Source organism: Gymnoscopelus braueri (assembly GCF_963280865.1).
Source record: "Gymnoscopelus braueri genome assembly, chromosome: 12".
Lineage (NCBI taxonomy): Eukaryota > Metazoa > Chordata > Actinopteri > Myctophiformes > Myctophidae > Gymnoscopelus > Gymnoscopelus braueri.
Genome location: NC_137614.1, coordinates 27,410,966 through 27,429,433, shown reverse-complemented (window position 1 = coordinate 27,429,433; position 18,468 = coordinate 27,410,966). Strand labels below are relative to the sequence as shown.

At 40.3% G+C, this 18,468-nt stretch overlaps 2 protein-coding genes across 3 annotated transcripts; both read left to right on the top strand.

Moving 5' to 3' along the window:
• Positions 1-1,633: 1,633 nt before the first annotated feature.
• Positions 1,634-3,899, top strand: LOC308097615 (P2Y purinoceptor 1-like). The gene has a single exon (XM_080445501.1). The coding sequence runs from the start codon at positions 1,973-1,975 to the stop codon at positions 3,017-3,019; it is 1,047 nt and encodes a 348-aa protein (XP_080301627.1). The 5' UTR covers positions 1,634-1,972; the 3' UTR covers positions 3,020-3,899.
• A 3,511-nt stretch (positions 3,900-7,410) lies between these two features.
• On the top strand, positions 7,411-18,218 carry pfkfb1 (6-phosphofructo-2-kinase/fructose-2,6-biphosphatase 1). 2 transcript variants are annotated; one of them, XM_080445478.1, is made up of 14 exons: positions 7,411-7,534; positions 11,331-11,456; positions 11,573-11,669; positions 12,633-12,699; positions 12,920-12,994; positions 13,838-13,894; positions 14,291-14,412; positions 14,551-14,758; positions 15,051-15,197; positions 15,895-15,999; positions 16,794-16,923; positions 17,046-17,108; positions 17,333-17,397; positions 17,748-18,218. In XM_080445478.1, the coding sequence occupies exons 1-14, from the start codon at positions 7,483-7,485 to the stop codon at positions 17,805-17,807; spliced, it is 1,374 nt and encodes a 457-aa protein (XP_080301604.1). In that variant the 5' UTR covers positions 7,411-7,482; the 3' UTR covers positions 17,808-18,218. The 2 variants fall into 2 exon arrangements, with proteins under 2 accessions (XP_080301604.1, XP_080301603.1); XM_080445477.1 differs by having other exon boundaries at positions 7,447-7,567.
• Positions 18,219-18,468: the final 250 nt, after the last annotated feature.

Sequence of the window (18,468 nt, the reverse complement as noted above, 5' to 3'; positions counted from 1 at the left end):
CAGTCGCTAATTTAAAGTCTTCTTTCAATCACCATGATATGCGTTTTGGTAAATTGTGGTCCCATTTATTTTTAAATTGATGATAAAGTAGGGTATGCTGTAGGAGGGGCGTGGCTACCTTATGATGATTTGATTGACAAGCTACACAACCAAAAGCATTCATTTCCAATCTGTTACGACCCGGCCTAGGGGAGCCTATGGTCGCAACACATAATGGACTCCCTCCTTCCCAGTCTCCAAAACACAACCAGTCAACACAAGTTTAAATGTCCAAAGGACAGTGATTTATTAAACGACGATTAAAACATGGGTAAATTACCTCAGGGTGGGCATCAAATTGTACATCAAATCAAACTCAAAACAAAAGCCTATGCTTACCTGTACCAAACAGAAATACATAGATCTTACCTAACTTCACACATAAACATAAACAAAAGAAAGGCCACCCACCCCTACAACACCTAAAAGCTGTAAACTAACCCATGTTAAAACTAGCAACTCTAAAACACTAACAGAGCTAAAATCACTATCAAACACAAATGACTGGTGTGGTTGAAGGCTGGTTAGAAGGAAGACATCTGAGTGAGGGCAATTTGAGTGAGGTCTCTTGCAGACATTAGGAGGGAAGGAGTCTCTGGAGATATGAAACGGAGGTCTCAGTAGAGATAATAGTAGGGAAGAGGGAGTCTCCAGTGGAGACAGGAAACGGAGGTCTCAGTAGAGATAGGTGGAGCCTGCTGATGATTGGCTCCTGTGACCAGGCTGGGGGGACTATAAAGATGGCTGTCCCCCGTCACTCAGAGGTCTTCCTTCTAACCAGCCTTCAACCACACCAGTCATTTGTGTTTCATAGTGATTTTAGCTCTGTTAGTGTTTTAGAGTTGCTAGTTTTAACATGGGTTAGTTTACAGCTTTTAGGTATTGTAGGGGTGGGTGGCCTTTCTTTTGTTTATGTGTGAAGTTAGGTAAGAACTTATGTATTTCTGTTTGGTACAGGTAAGCATAGGCTTTTGTTTTGAGTTTGATTTGATGTACAAGGGCCCACCCTGGGGTAATTTACCCATGTTTTAATTGTTGTTTAATAAATCACTGTCCTTTGGACATTTAAACTTGTGTTGACTGGTTGTGTTTGGAGACTGGGAAGGAGGGAGTCCATTATGTGTTGCGACCATAGGCTCCCCTAGGCCGGTCGTAACAGATTGGGGGCTTGTCCGGGAAAATATTTTTTTCGGACCGGATATAGAAAGATGGCGGATAAAAAATTGCGGTCCGTAGAGTCTATGGTCGTAACGCTGTCCATATTTTTTACAGTCTATGATTACGATTAGCTAATGGGAGGACATGTCACTATGACTTGGCCATAACCATATAAGGAGTTTCCATCGCAGCTACTCCCAAATATGGAGTGTGTTGTCTAACCTCAATGTGTCGTCATGGCATCAGGTGCAAACAAATCAGTCAGCTCCATATATGGAGCTCGGCGACACAGATGTGGGGGGGAACTCATAGATGTGAAGGCCGCGTAGCGGCCCGAACCTCTAATAGGCTATTTAAAAACTGGTGATGGCAATATGTCAGTTCACAGTCATAAACCATACATTAACTGTAATGCCATAAACCCCCATGCCCCCACCCAATTAACATGCACAAGCATGAACTCACAACCATCTAATTTCAGTACAGCATATCCATACACACTAATAATTCTGACACTAATAATAATCTTTTCTTTTTTTTAAATATTGTTTTGTCCCCTAGTGGTTCAAAGGATGGCAGTGTTGGTTGGTTCAAACTAGTTTGGTCCAGTTGGATGTGGTCTTGTATCCATTTGGAACACAGTCTTTGTTAAAAAAGAAAATGCACTGGTTAAGTGGAAATTATTACGAAAGAACTTGTGGAACTTGGCTTCTGCCCCAATTTCATTGAAAATGAGGAACAAGAAATCTTGAAAAACCTCAACTCTTATTCTTCCATGACTCAAAACACCACAGCCCCTAAGCAACATAATTGGCACAAACCATCATCAGCAGACAGAATGAGGAATAATTCTTGTCCACGAGTTAGCTTTGACTTTTCACATCAATTCTTACCTGGTGTTTATATCACAGTATTCATTGTTGGCGTGATTGCAAATGGCTTTGGGTTGAAATCCTTGTTCCATAACTGGAAGAAACTGAAGTTCACTAACATTTTTGTTTTAAACCTTGGAATAGCAGATATTTTGTATTTGCTCACACTCCCATTTTTGGTTACCTACCATGCTTTGGGGAGTAAATGGATCTTTGGAGATGTCTTCTGCAAGATAACAAGATTCTGCTTCAACTTGAACTTGTATGGCAGCATTGGTTTCCTCACTTGTGTAAGTGTTTATCGTTACCTGGCTGTTGTCCACCCAGTGGGGATAATGGCAAGAATAACTCGGTCCCACTCTGTGATTATAACGGTTATGGTCTGGATCTTGGTGTGTGTTCAGATTGTTCCGGACATGTTCTTCACTAAAACATATGGAAACGAAAAAGGAAAATGTTATGAAACTACTTCTAAGTTTTACGTCAAAGATTACCTGAAATACAGTCTTGGATGGACACTGACTGGGTTTCTCATTCCATCACTCATCATACTGGGCTGCTATGGACATGTGATTGTAGTTCTCTGCACAAGAAACAGAGTTGAAGCGATACAAAAGCAGAGATGCTTGAAACTGCTGTTCATTTTGATTTTACTTTTCTCAGTGTGTTACATCCCCTATCATGTGCTTAAGAACCTCAACTTGAAGGCAAGAATTTTGGCAAAGGAACGTCAATGCCAGGAGTGGTTTAACGGAGTCTACATTGCTCATCAGATAAGTCGTGGACTTGTGAGTTTGAACAGTGCCATCAATCCCCTGATTTACCTCCACGGAAACGAGGAGCTTCACAAGCAGCTGAGGCGGGTTTCCCAGATGATCAGTGGTCGCAAGCAGTCAAATCCTAGTTGCACCATCACAATGCAAGCTGCTGATGGGGCTGAAACTGTTTAACTGTAAGTCCATGTGTCTGGACAAGGGCTCCATGAAAACTATTGTTAATGTTTATTCATTGTCCTTTTGAATATGCCAGCCTGGCATGGTTTGAAGCCCTTTTTTTATGACATATATATTTTTACTGAGCTTTTCTCTTGACAAAAACAGATGTCTTCAGCATCATAATATTAAAAAGTCAAACATAAAAAGAATAAAAACTAAAAACTAAACTAAAAAACGCCTCTCATCTATGATATTGGAGGGGTTTCTACAAAAAAAAAAAAAAAAACCAAATGCATACATTTACTGTATAAATACACACTTATAGCATGTATTGTACATACTATTTGGAGGCCTACCAATTTCTCTAAATAAGTTGATTAGAGTGGTATTGGAATCGACATACCCACATATTGTAGACAAGAGCCATGCAGCTGAATGGGCTGCCTGAGTGTCCCAGAGGAGGCTTTATGCTTTCATAAGGTAAAGCTGGGATTGTCAATGTGTCAACATGACTGGGAAATGTTTTTTTTCCTTTTTTCTTCTTTTTTTAGTCTGCTACTTTTTTTTCCTTTTTTTTTTGTTCTTTATTTACCCAGGGTAGTAGCTGAGCACAAGTGCAAGTCAACTGTATTAGTGCTTCCCAATTTGTGTCATGCATATTCTTGTTTGCCCATGGAATAGTGTGTAGATATTATTCTGTATATTACTGTATCTGTATTTTTATTAGGCAACATTTAATCCTGTACTGCAGATGAACACCGTACTCAGTTATTGGGTTCATGCCCAATAATCATAATCACATTTGTTTATAGTGCCTTGTTTTTTCTCAAATAAATCAAGAAAAAAATATGCTTGTAGTTCCTCATAATTCTTTGCATATGTTATTGTTATAAAACCTTTAGAAAATGAATAAATACATTCTTAAACCATCCTGCAATATGAATTTGTATCTGACTGTGTTTAAGTTTCACATACTAAGTTGCAGTAGTAACATGAGTAACAAAGTAAAAACAAATGTGTTTATCCCAGAATGTTGGACACAATGTACAGTAGGGCATGACGACAAAAAAGCATGACCAGAATGTCAGCTAAACCATATACGTAGATATGACCTCCATGAAGATGGCAGGCACCCCATGGGATCAGAACATATTGCTGTCCAGAAATAACACTGTATTCTAACAAAGTATTTTCTCACGAAACTTCTACAATTCTGACCTTGCTAACCACTTAAGCACTTTGGTTTCATTAACCACCTAAGCCCTATTCAATTCTTTTCAAAAATAGCCAATCTACAAGCTCATAATGCATGATGTGTGAGCTTGTAGATCTGCTATTTTTGAGAGAAAGAAAAAGCACGTCTACAAAAAGATTTTCATTTTAAATAATGGAGAATTTCTGAAACCTTTTGCTTAAAATAACATTCCCAAAATAGGGATGCCAGCTTGAAAGTGGTTAAACATACAGAAGAAAAAGTTGCAGGAACTTAAATATTATTCAAGTACTGTAGTAGTAAGATTAGCAAAAGTTTTAAAAAGTAAAATGTACAGTAAAAGCACAAAATAAGCTATTTTAAAGACTACTCTTAAGTAACAGTTACTGTAGTTACACATGGTCACAGTAAAAGGCTAATACTGCATCCTGACAATAATCATTTCAATATGAATATGCCCTACCAACCAATCACTCACTTATTTAGACATGTTGGCCAAAGTGGCGCAAACAATTCAATCAGCTCCATATATGGGCACAAAAGTGGGGCATGCCCATATATGAGCATATACTGATGACATCATGGATCTCCATATACATGGCCATAAAAGGGCCTAGGAGTGAGAGATACAGAGATCTCCACATATGGGCATAAAAGGGACACAGGCTGACAGATAGAGATCTCCATATGGGCATATCAGTCGGATCGTCGGTGCGACGTAGGTGTGGGGGCCGCGTAGTTACAAGAACATTAATAATTAATGGTGTGGCGTCTGGCATTTTGTTTTATAATGCAATTTTGGGTCCTGGGTGGGATGGTCGACTTGGAAGTATACTAGAGTACCTTTAATTAGTTACTTTCAATCTGTACTTAAAGCGGCACTATGTAACTTTTAATTTTTTTGTCCAATCTGTATGGTAGAGTATATGTTAATTTTGAACCAAAAGTATTGTATTCACTGCTAGACATGCCACTAGAGGATAATCAGCTGTATCACTCAAAGTCTCAAATATTGAACAGGTTCAAGCGGCACATTTGCTTGGTGTCACACTCGATGGACAGTTAACATGGGATAAACACATTGAAAATATAGTGTAAAAAAAATGGGTAGAGGTATATCATGCATATAAGGTGTTCCTCGTTTTTACCCCAGCCTCTAGAGTGCTAATGACACCGGCACTGGTACTATCTTATTGATTACTACTCAACAATATGGTCGGGCGCAGCCACAAAACATCTGTCTAAGCTTCAAATAGCTCAGAATAAAGCTGCAAGGCTTGCACTGCACTGTCCATTGGGTGTGAGGCAGAGTACTGAGAGACTGCATGCCAGTCTCTCATGGCTCAGAGTAGAGGGGAGGTTGGCATGGCAAGGCATGCAATTTAGTGGGTTTCTTTAGGAATATTTGTCATAGTAAACAACCAGTCTGTCTGTACTCACAAATACATTATGTGAGAGATCATCATCGCGCTACCAGGCAGGCTACTAGGCGTCACATAGTTAAACAAAAACCCAGAACAAATGCAGTATGCAGATCTGTAAATGTATTGGGCTATTACAATAATAGAACACGACGTTACCAACTATGATCCCTGAAGCACCCATTGAGGCAAGTTTTAAAAGACACATGATCAATGACCCTAATGATAATTAACTGACCTGAATAACCTTGATGGAACGTAATTTAATGGATTGTCATGCTTAGTTTTTCTTACTTGACTTTTATTGTCTTGAAATGTTTTTAGCAAGACTGTACACATTTTTATTGTGTTGTGTTGTGTTGTGTTGTGTTGTGTTGTGTTGTGTTGTGTTGTGTTGTGTTGTGTTGTGTTGTGTTGTGTTGTGTTGTGTTGTGTTGTGTTGTGTTGTGTTGTGTTGTGTTGTGTTGTGTTGTGTTGTGTTGTGTTGTGTTGTATGTGATATGTATTATGTTTGTTGTGGACCCCAGGAAGAGTAGCTGCTACTTTGGTGGCAGCTAATGGGGATCCGAATGAATAAAGAATAAAGAATGTCTCACCCAGACACAGGATCTGACACAAATTTCGACCTGATGGTCAAGATTCAATGTATCCCCTGAGCAAGCAGGCAGGCTCTATTAGCTCAATGGTCAAACATTTCAGCACATGTGCAGGGTTCAAATCTGGGGTTGAAGAGGAAAGTTACATAGTGCAGCTTTAAATCACTACTGGAGTTAAATCATTGTCTGGGTGACAGCAGAATATCGCTAGCTGGTGGTCAATTGAAAGGTGAGACTCAAATTGCTTCTTAAGCATTACGCAACAAATTGACACATTGATGGATTTGGTGTGGGCCTCATATCAGGAATGTCTCTTACAGTAAGTACAACAGCTGCTTGCAACAGAAATATCATGCCTGTCCTCCCACAGACTTTACTGTGTAGGCTAATCTTACACTTCTGGTTGCCTCAGCACATGGCCTATAGGCAGGCATTCATACAGAGAATGCTGTTCATTGAAGTTCATAAGTTCTCACACAACTGATACAGTAGGAGGCTATTATCAGTTGCTGATAACGTATGCTGTGCAAGTCAGGATCCATATCTTGTTGCGTGCACTGGAAAGCCTGCAGTGTGCTTCGAACCTCACCAAAACATCCGGGGCCCATGAGACTTGACCCAGATGTAACTGTTAAAATGTTCCCACTCATTATAAGCCATAACATGGACTACAGTCACTAAAACGCACCACACAACTACATTAACAACAGCGCCATGGGCTGTTAATGTTTAATTGCAGTTTTTCACACCACACACAGCACACAGTAACACACCACAGTGTTCATTCATCCATTTGTAGCTCAGAGAGTGAACGAGATGGTCCCTTACGGTTCCATTTGGTTCCATTTGTACCGTCTCAGAGTTCAATAGACACTCAGGATTTGACAGTGTGCACGTGATAAGTGGAGTGCCGGCTTAAAGGTTACCATGCATGATGTTACCACCTCTCCCTTCAGCCCCCCTTCACCTTCTCAGTGACCTTTGCTCCTGTTATCAACCTCCCCTTGGCTCTGCCTCTCCCTCTCCATGTGTGTATGTTGTGAATCCAGGCCCTGGCAAACATTAAAAGGACAAGCACAGTCTGCTACTATCATATGTCCATGTGTCGCGAAGAGGGGGTGGGCTGGGAATGCTCTGGCTGAGGGGTTTAGTCCCTTTAATAAGAACGTCGGCACACTAGTCACCCATACAGCTTACCAAGTTTTGGTTGGACCCGGCCAGGCCTGGTCTGTTGGAATACTGAGGACAATGGATCTACCCCAAATTGAGCATGTGAGACGCCGCAGGTGTGACAGTGCAGGTGAGGTCACTGTTAGTACACTGATGTACTACTGTAAGTTACCAAATAATAGTTTACAGTGGTGGTTTGTGTATTTACCATAGACCTAATGCAAAGGGATGATTTTGACAGGGTAACCAAAACAGTGGGAACCTGAGAACTCTGGACACCAGTTTTGTTTTAATATATTTCATGTTTAATTTTATATTTACATTTATTTTATAAATAGGGGGCCAGATACAGTACATATAATAATTTTTGTAATGACAATTAAGGCCTAATATTTCTACAACTGCCACAAATTGCTACAAAACCTGCATAAACAAGTTGAAGGGTAAATTTAGGTCTGATAATGATGTACTGTGCATTTTCAAATACATATTATTTCTAACCATTTTCCACAACATAATCTTCTTTCAATTCTTTTACATTTTGGGAAAATAATTGCTCATTTAATATTGAAGTGCCCATAATGTTTAGGTGCCCACTCTACCTGTATCCGTGACACATCAGAGTACAGCACATGTGCCATGTGTTTACCTCACTACGTTGAAACCTGATCACTGCTGCCTGATACAGAGCTCACTTATGAAAGAGTCTTCCGCAAGCACTTGCATTCATCATGTGTGTGTGTGTGTGTGTGTGTGTGTGTGTGTGTGTGTGTGTGTGTGTGTGTGTGTGCGTGTGCGTGTGCGTGTGCGTGTGCGTGTGCGCGTGCGTGCGTGCATGCATGCGTGCGTGCGTGTGAGAGAGAGTGAGTGAGTGAGTGAGTGTGTGTGTGTGTGTGTGTGAGAGAGAGAGAGAGAGAGAGAGAGAGAGAGAGAGAGAGAGAGAGAGAGAGAGAGAGAGAGAGAGAGAGAGCTGGGCGAGTGGATATGTGGGGCTGCCCTCTATATCCCCAGCCATAGCTGTTGTTTGGGAGGCAGGGCATGAATTCCTAACAGGGCAAACCCCCCAACAGGATATGCCTGTCTCAATAGTACGGCTCAGCCTAAAACAGAAACACTGGTCATTAGTCACTAGAAGAGAGCACATTTGTCGCTTTGCTTTTCAACATGGATCAACGGGATACTAAATTATGGCTCAGGCCATCAAGGCAGACAGATTACAGTGCTTTAGTTTAGAAACCTGAAGCAATTTAAAAAAACATGTGTGAAAATAGGTCATAGTCAGGGCAAACAGTTATAACAGTTAAAACTTCAATATTTTTTATTTTATGCATTCTAAAACTAAAACACAGTTATTAATCCCATGGTGAGACTGGTGCCATTGACACATCAGTGTTAAAAACAATTGATTATAGATACAAATAAAACATACTCTCTCGCCATGCCTTTCGGAGACAATAATTCAAAATGATGATGACAACAGCCTGAGTTCATGTTGCATGCTGCTGTCATGGATATATGTGAGAAGGGCAGGGGTTACAGCTATACCCCAATTCTGTATGACTGAATAACTTATGACTGCCCCCCTGTGGCAAGATACAGGATGCGTTGAGCTGCCATCTGTAGATTCCTATTGTCCCCTACTGGCTGTCATCACCTGGGAGATTTGGAATAACCTTTGGGTACATAGGTCCCTTTAGACCTTAAAGCAAATGGAAAGACAGACCAAGCAATATGGAAGTCCTCCCCCTTCTGCCTACCAATTCCTTCTCCTTAGCAACAGTCAGCTGACCTAAGTAGAGTTCAGAGTGCCACACCCACCCACATACACACAGATATGCATGGCTGTGAGTCTCCCTCACTACACTCTGCTGTACAAAAGGAGAGGGACGGAGTTCAGCATCCAGGCATCACAGCACTCACCACTGACATGTCCACTGAGCAGAATGAACTCACACAGACTCCCCTGCTCAAGATCTGGGTGCCATGGATGAACAGCAAATTGAGGAGAGGATGTAAGTGAGATGGAAACGCTGCCTCACTATGAATAGAATAGAATAGAATAGAATAGAATAGAATAGAATAGAATAGAATAGAATAGAATAGAATAGAATAGAATGCGTCCCCTGCCTCTGCGTTCTATTGGATGAAACTACAACCAGCAATAGGTGATGACATTATGCTCTTATAGAAAATGTTAATGAATACACTGTGTGCATTCACAGCAACTCCACATGATGTTGAAATGACCTCACCTCACCATTTATGAATGAGCTACAACAAAATCCTGTTCAGGGAGGCAGGAAGTCGGGCTACTATTTGAGGGGAGATAGTCAAGTTGGCCATGGGATTAGGGCCGGGCCAGACAAGCCAGGGAGGGAATTGGCTCTTTGCTCTCTGACTGACATGTGGCCCTGTGAGCAGTCTGCTGATGCTGCAGACTACATTCATGTTCTTTACCCTACATAGATGCACATAGGCCACCTGGTCACTTGTGAGGTACAGCTACTGTAACTGGCTAGGATTGTCACCAGCCTCCTATATTTGATGCTTGCTAGCAATACAACGTTATTAGTTACAATTACTATCTTTTACTTTTGAATGTGATGATAAAAATGTGTAAAGTTCTGGATGGCTATTGTCAAGACAGGCTACTAAATAGAAACGGCAGATTTTTATATTTGTTTACCAATTATCTGGAAATATATAGTTGATCATACTATGATCAAAGTTAGCACCATGAACTAAGGAGCACTCCAATCCGTGTAGATTGTGCACTTCCAAACCGTGTATGTAAGCTTAATTAAATAGTTGCCAATTAATAATTGTAATCAGTTTGTTGAACCCATAAGAATGGTGTCTTCTCCATATATCGCTGTAAGGAATCCATCATTGTCATAGTGTACTATATTTTGTGTGAATTGTGAAATCAGTTTTCACCCATCGGCCAGAGGGACATGTTCACTTTTTTTTTGTTTTACTATTTTTGTTGATCTTCATCCCTGTGTACCAAATCTGCCCATCTCTAAGGATTTACCTATCTGATCTGTCTCAGTCTAAATCACTATTCAGCTCTTAAAACTGATGAACAATGATGATTTTATGGTTGAAAATGACAAATCGTCTTCAATTTTGTCTGTTTAATGACAGCTGGGCTTGTTGAGCTTGTCATCTGAGATGATGACAGAAGATATGGAGTTATCATGTGATTTCTGACCTGGTTCACATAGGAACTGCACACCGTAGTACTCTATCTCTCAATTTTTATGAGGATTAGCTTGGCAGCTACGTGTATAAACAAGTCTCTCCTGGCACTGCACACACAGCTTTTAGTTTGACACCAGGTTGTTAGGTGTAAGGTGTTTAATTTATCATCATCCATCTGTGATGGAGCACTCAAGCCAAATGTCCCCTGCGTAAGACAACTCCTGTGAGCAAGATAATTTTTTCTCATTGGAGTAATTTGGAAAGTTGCCCTGTGAGCCGCTTGGCTCATACCTCTTTAAATTTGTAGTGGCTCACATCATTAATTTACTGATTATTAATGCCCAGAGCTATGAACCATGAGCCATAGTAGCTTGTCTTATATACTGTATTGGGATTACCACTGTCTGAAAACAAGATAATATCTCTCTCACACACACACACGCGCACACATGCACGCACGCACACGCGCGCGCACACACACACACACACACACACACACACACACACACACACACACACACACACACACACACACACACACACACACACACACACACACACACACACACACACACACACACACACACACACATGGAATGACATTGTTATTTTCCCTTTTCTTTTTTACAGATGCTCTTAAGTGCAGAATATACATTCAACAGTGTTTGAAAAATTATATTTTTGACTTTTTTGTAACGTATTGTTGTGTGTTTTCTCTTTAGCCTCAAGGCCTCAATTCTGCAACTCACCCACAGTGCTTGTGATGGTAGGATTGCCAGCGAGAGGCAAGACCTACATCTCCAAAAAGCTCACCCGCTACCTCAACTGGATTGGAGTTCCTACTAAAGGTCAGTTTTTAAACAGCATCCTCAGCCTGGTTCCTGTGATATATTACGTAATCACAATTTTACCATTTACCATTTATCTCTTGGTTTTTCATCCTGATCTGCTCTCCATTCAACAGTGTTTAATGTGGGTCAGTACCGCAGGCAGGCTGTCCAGACCTACCAGAATTTTGAGTTCTTTAGACCTGACAATGAGGAAGCCATGAGAATCCGCAAGTAAGAGACAAACACATTAGAATTAGAATGGAGGTGCTGCAGGAAATAGAATGCAAAGTCCCCCAGTTAATTCTTGACATTATAAGTCATTAAAAAAGTCTATGATTATGATTGCATTACGTGATTACGAGGTCTTATGAGTGCTTATAGATGGGTTTCCGCGCGACGTCATCACAGAGCAGAGTGCCCAATCTGCGCATGCGCGGGGGAGAACGAACCGGAAGCGCCATTCACTCTCTCGTTATTTTCGGGATTTAGATAGGCATAATGCTGCTATTATAGGCATAATAGGCATAATGCTGCTATTATATACAAACAGATCCAACTTTCGACAAATCATTTTTATTGAGTAAAGAAGATATTACAAACTGCATCATTTAATCTACTTTCATTAAACCTGGTGAAGACCATTTATTTTCTGAATGTACATTGGCCAGAGCTGCTGCGGGTAATAGCGCCCTCTACAGGCTCATCCCGCCACTGCGCGCGCATCATCCTCTCATGTTTACTAACAGGAAACCCATCTATAGCTGTAATTATACAGTGTTATCAGCAGATTATGATGCTTTATAAGAATGTTCATAATGCATGACAACAAAGATGAGGGGAAAACGGTGCTCTTGTTAAACAGTCCAAATCAAACAGGTGTTCCAGTCAGGTGTGTATGCCAAACGCAAGAAGGGCAAAAGGACAGCTCGCACACCAATTGATTGATGTTGTTGTGTGAGCTTTCCTTTTTCCCTTCTTGCATTAAGTTGCATAATGCATTGTAAACTTGGGATGCATAGCAAGTGTTACCCAGAATTTTCACACAATAACTTCTTAATACTGCAAATTGATGTTGATGTTGGGAACTATGTATAATAATAAGCTTCATAAAGATGAGCAGAATACTTCTTTAACCTCTGGAAAAGAATGTTATAATGTTGAATCTTTGTCTAAACGACCAAATTCTCTCCCAAGGGCCTGTGCATCTGCTGCCCTTAAAGATGTGGCTGCTTACTTTACAAAAGAACATGGACAAGTAGCAGTGAGTAAGGGGACAAATGAACCCTTGAGCAACATTACTGTGGTCTATATATGTATTTACGTATACTGTATTTATGTATAATGCACTGCATGTACTGTATAGTATATGTACAATGTGTGTGTACTGTACACATATAATACTAGTGATAGTACATTCTTTATCATTGGTTTATAGTCAGTGGAATGTATTTGTAATGAAAGTGGGCTCTTCTCTTATCAAGGTGTTTGATGCAACCAACACAACCAGAGAGAGAAGAGCTGTCATCCTCAGCTTTGCCAAGGAGAGAGGCTACAAGGTATGTATTGTTGTGTGCAATGATGTTACCTGGAACACATCTGTGTCACTTCAGGTTTCTTTGGCTATTCAAAAATAGCAGATATACAAGCTCATAGCGCGGCACCGAGTGCAGCGCTATGAGCTTGTAGATCTGCTATTTTTGAAAAATATTGAAAAATATATTTTTAATTTTTTTCAAAAAATTGTTAGGATTTATAAAACATTTTTAAGAATCGCCTCAGGTCTTAATGGGTTAAAAGCTCTAAACGGAGGGGGCGGCTCGGGTGGCGCAGTGGTAAAGTACCTGCCCACCACCGCGGAGTCTAAGGGGTTTGAATCCACGTGGTGCATCCAGCTTTGTCGAGCGTCTATATACGAACACAATTGGCCCATGTTCAAGGAAGGGAAGGCGGCGGGAAGGGTGATATTTGTCACTGCATGTAGTCCTATACGGGCTGGAGGTGGCAGCTGTCACCAGGGAGTGTTGGGTGGAGGAGTGGGACGGAGGTGCTACATTCTCCCAGTGCATGGGGCTCCTCACTGGCAGGTGAGCCAGTAGGGTACAACAGCAGTGAAAACACACAGAAATGTCACTGTGTATGGGGAGGAATTAATTGGCATAACGACTAAATTGGGGAGAAAAAGGGGTAAAGATTATTTGGCTTATCTATTCTAAATGATAAAAAAAAGAAGCTCTAAACAGGAACACTTCAATTAAAACCAATAGAAGAAAACTAAACCACATACTGTGTAATAGTGAGTGTTTCATTATAAAACAAACAAACTTTTTTTAAACTGTCTTTATAATGATTTCACAAAAATAATAAACTGTTGAGCTGTTGAATGTTACCTTACCTTACAGGTGTTCTTTGTGGAGTCAATCTGTGATGACCCAGATATCATCGCAGAGAACATCCGGGTAAGAACCTCCTAGTTCATATGTGAGATTTCTTTTTCTTTATAGCAGTGATGCATATATGTGCATATGTGCATATTAAGCACATCGTTTCTAGGTGGGTAGGACTTTGGTGATGTTGCCATGGTGAGTGTACTCTACTTTGGAAGAATTATTTACAAGCAAACTCGATTTTACAACAATATAATAAATACAAATGAAACCACCAGTGTGGGTGATTTTGGATAAGCAAGTGCCGTCATACTCTGAACTGAGACTGGGGGTGTTTAGGGTGGTATAAGTGCTGCTCATTTTTTAATGTTCAGTGCTCTAATGCAGAGCATTGTGAAAGTCCAATTGAGGTTGGCACTTAGCCTGACTTATACCTCAGCAGCCAATAATTAAGGATTTTTCTTCCAGCAAGTCAAGATTGGGAGTCCAGATTATGTGGATCGTGACAAAGATGATGCAAATCAAGACTTCCTTCAGCGCATTGAGGTCTACAAGACATGCTATGTTCCTATTGATGATGAGAAAGACAGGTACTTACCTGTCAGTCATGACCATTTCTTTTTGTGGGATTTGAAAGTGGTTGGGTCAAAATTAAGTAAAAAAAAACTATTTTCCCAAAAGGAATATCCCTGTCATCCCCTTCTCTTCCCCAATGAAATTGTGTATAGGAATCACTCCTACATCAAGATCTTCAACGTGGGCAGCAGATATTTGGTGAACCGTGTTCAGGACCACATCCAGAGCAGGATAGTCTACTACCTGATGAACATCCATGTCGCGCCACGCTCCATCTACCTGAGCCGACATGGAGAGAGTGAATTCAACCTGGTAGGCCGCATCGGGGGAGACACAGCCCTTTCTCTAAGGGGTCAGAAGGTAAGGCAGACCAATGCTTAAGCAAAAAAGACATGTGAAGTAATATACTGTATAATATAATATTACTAATGGTAGAGCAGCCAAAAATATGTACGTTTGAAGTCGCTCTGGATAAGAGCATCTGCTAAATGCCTAAATTGTAAAAGAGTGTCTATGAGATCAACACCTGTTGCAAACACACCATGTCAGTGCTGCCTTGTTTTGTACTTCAGAGAAAATGTACATAAAATGTGCTACTGTATGTTGTATGTTTTGTGGATGAAATGACAACTCATACTCCCCTCGCCTTCAGTATGCCAGTGCATTGGCCACCTTCATCAAAAGCCAGAACATCAAGGACCTGAAGGTGTGGACCAGTCATATGAGGAGAACCATCCAGACTGCAGGGGCCCTGGGTGTCCAGTATGAACAGTGGAAGGCCCTCAATGAGATAGACGCTGTGAGCTCTGTGTAAAACTTAATGGAATCATTCAGATGAAGACAATGTTTGTATTGTTATGTTTGTATTATTGTATTGTATTATTATTCAACCCTACAGTTGGAGGTTGAATAGTTTCAGAGGAACAGAATGTTGTGAATGAAAAGAAGATGATCCGAGTTCCAAATTATTTAAGCAGACTTTACAACTGTACTTGTATTTTTTGCATGATTTGCATTTAAAATGGACTGGTAATATATATGGGTCTTCATCTGATGCATAATTTATATTTAGTTCTGTGCCGGTGTCCCACACTGAAAACAGCATATCTACAAGCTCACAATGCAATTTTCAGCAAACACAAATTTCCACGTTATAATGAACCCTAAAAATCTTCAACAGATAGGATCATAGCACAGAAATAGAAAGAACATCTGGTTCTTTATCTATTTTTGATGAAGTTATGGCTGAAAAGACATTTAGACCTTTTATATGACCCTTGACCTCGACTCAATTATCCACAATTTAATCAGGTAATCTAGGGACCATTGCCGACCTCTCCAAACATTTTCATGTCATTCCATGCAGCTGTTTTCCCATAAGGCTGCAGACAAACAAGCAAAACAGACACACAGACAAACTGGACGGGGCGCTGAAAGTGTTCTACACCCCATTGACGATGCAGTACATATTGATGTTTCCTTTACTTTTCTCTAAGGGCGTGTGTGAGGAGCTAACCTATGAGGAGATTCAGGAGAAGTTCCCAGAAGAGTTTGCAATGAGAGATCAGGACAAATATCGCTATCGCTACCCCAAGGGTGAGGTAGGACCTCTCTGAGCAGAGCTTGTTTGTTACTTAAAGGGCAAGACCACTTTGGTAGAGGTTTGGGTTGTGTAGTTACCTTGCCATGATGTAACTACAAAGGTGGGCAAGAAATAAAAAATAATTGCTCCATTGATTAGAAATTGATAATTCAAAATATGCTCCTCATTGACTTACATTGTACGGTAAAACAGCTCTCAAAGTCACTCTTTTAGCACAAAAACGAACGCAAACAAAGTTGATTCAGACAATATAGAACATCACCAAACCCAGTACTGTTTTTTTTTTTTATAAAAATGTCAACTTCCTGTTGATTTGCCATTTTTAATAAGTAGAAAACCCGGACTGGATCGGTGGATCCGGATCCAGATCTTCAAATAGTAAAATCAACAGGAAGTTGAAATTTTTATTAAAAAAACAAACAGTACTGGGTTTGGTGATGCTCTATATTGTCTGAATCAGCTATGTTTGGGTTCATTTATGTGCTAAAAGAGTGACTTTGAGAGCAGTTTTACCGTACAATGTAAGTCAATGAGGAGCATATTTTGAATTATCAATTTCTAATCAATGGAGCAATTATTTTTTATTTCTTGCCCACCTTTGGAGTTACATCATGGCAAGGTAACTACACAACCCAAACCTCTACTAAAGTGGTCTTACCCTTTAAGGATACTGTCAATCTAAATAGTGAACAGTGAATACTATTTATGGATCACTGTGTTTTTGTCACTGGCAGTCCCTCTCAGAAAATACATTAAATTTAACTCAATTCCTTTTGTGTCTCTCTCTGCCAGTCCTATGAGGACGTCGTCCATCGTCTGGAGCCAGTCATCATGGAGTTAGAACGGCAAGAAAACGTTCTGGTTGTCTGCCACCAAGCAATACTGCGCTGCTTGCTGGCCTACTTTTTAGATAAACCTGCAGGTACAGAACTCCTAGTTCAACCTGTGGACTAACTAACATAATGTACCTCGTGACAAAACATTAACAATATGTGTCATATGGTTTCACCTTAATATGGTTTGTTTCAATCCAACACTTTGCAGATGAGTTGCCATATCAAAGATGTCCCCTTCATACAGTGCTCAAATTGACACCAGTAGCCTATGGTAAGTATCCTTTATACACAGTCAAATCCTCAGTGTTCATTTACAGTAACTCAGAGAGTGTACTAATGTAAGAAAATGGAACCATTTGGTAATATTTGTACACTCTCTGAGTTACAAATAAGTGATAAACACTGAGGATTTGACAATGTATTGACTATAGCAATTGAGTTCTTCCTGGAAAGCTTTCACTGAGGGTCTTTGTTTTGTATTCTCACGACTTACAGGTTGTAAAATTGAGGCATTCTACCTTAATATTGAAGCAGTCTGCACACATAGAGAGAGACCCATGGTAAGTTCCCACAAGCATGTATGTGATAATAAATACTACGGTTTGCAAAGATAAGAGCTTATGGCATAGTGTGGCATATACAGTACTGTAGGAATATTGTAGACCTGTCTACAGAAGCTCAGAAGCCTAATGTCTAAATGATCTAGTTCAGGGGTATTCCTATTTGGCTTAGTGGTAGATGTTTGGCCTCCAATGCGGGTGTCCAAGGTTCGAATCCAGGTGGTGACATATATATGTATGCATTCAATGACATGATAGTAACTGTGAAAGGACAGTATGACGCATGTAGCACAAATTAGCCACCCTTTCTGTTTCTAAAATAAATCTTTCTTATTATGTTACACTCGTAGAATGTGGATGTCAGCAGGAAACCAGAGGACGCACTGCAGACCGTCCCTGACCACATATGAAGACTGTTTGGAGAATATGATAATCTGAAGTTGGATGATATACTATTTTAAATCAACTCATAGAACACACTCCTCTTTAAATGTTATTGTTGGATTAGTGTTTAAAAACAGAATGGCAGGAGGGCATTTAAGGATGGAGAAGTGGGAGAAGACAAGGAAGAGACTGGTTGAACCGACCCTATTTCCTACAGAGGGAAACATTGCCTGCAAATGACAATGATCTGCTTGCCAGTAACTGAAAAGGTCACACTTAGTTCAGTAGGAAGGTTATGGAATCTTATGTCATCTGATCATTTCCACTTTCATGACTTCACATCGTTTGAAAATGATTTTGTTAAAAAGTACAATGGTGTTATCTATTAAGACCATAGACCAAGTGAAAATGGGAACCATGAAATGATGTTCTCTGACATAATGCAATTGCATTGTATGGAAGAATCAGCACCATGGACAGAACCACCTTGGGGGTAAAATGTTCTCTTAAAAAGAAGACTTCTTAATGGAGATAGATAGAAAATGTGCATGGCTTAAGGGAAATTACATGATGACTTACTATGTCATAGTAAGTCATCATGTGATTTACCTTAAGCCACAGCTGCCACACACACACACACACACACACACACACACACACACACACACACACACACACACACACACA

Coding starts and splice junctions, on each gene's coding strand:
- pfkfb1 (XM_080445477.1), top strand. CDS start 7,483: ATGGATCTACCCCAAATTGAGCATGTGAGACGCCGCAGGTGTGACAGT. Junction 11,457..11,572: donor GATTGGAGTTCCTACTAAAG/GTCAGTTTTTAA, acceptor TCCATTCAACAG/TGTTTAATGTGGGTCAGTAC. Junction 13,895..14,290: donor TCATCGCAGAGAACATCCGG/GTAAGAACCTCC, acceptor TTTTTCTTCCAG/CAAGTCAAGATTGGGAGTCC.
- LOC308097615 (XM_080445501.1), top strand. CDS start 1,973: ATGACTCAAAACACCACAGCCCCTAAGCAACATAATTGGCACAAACCA.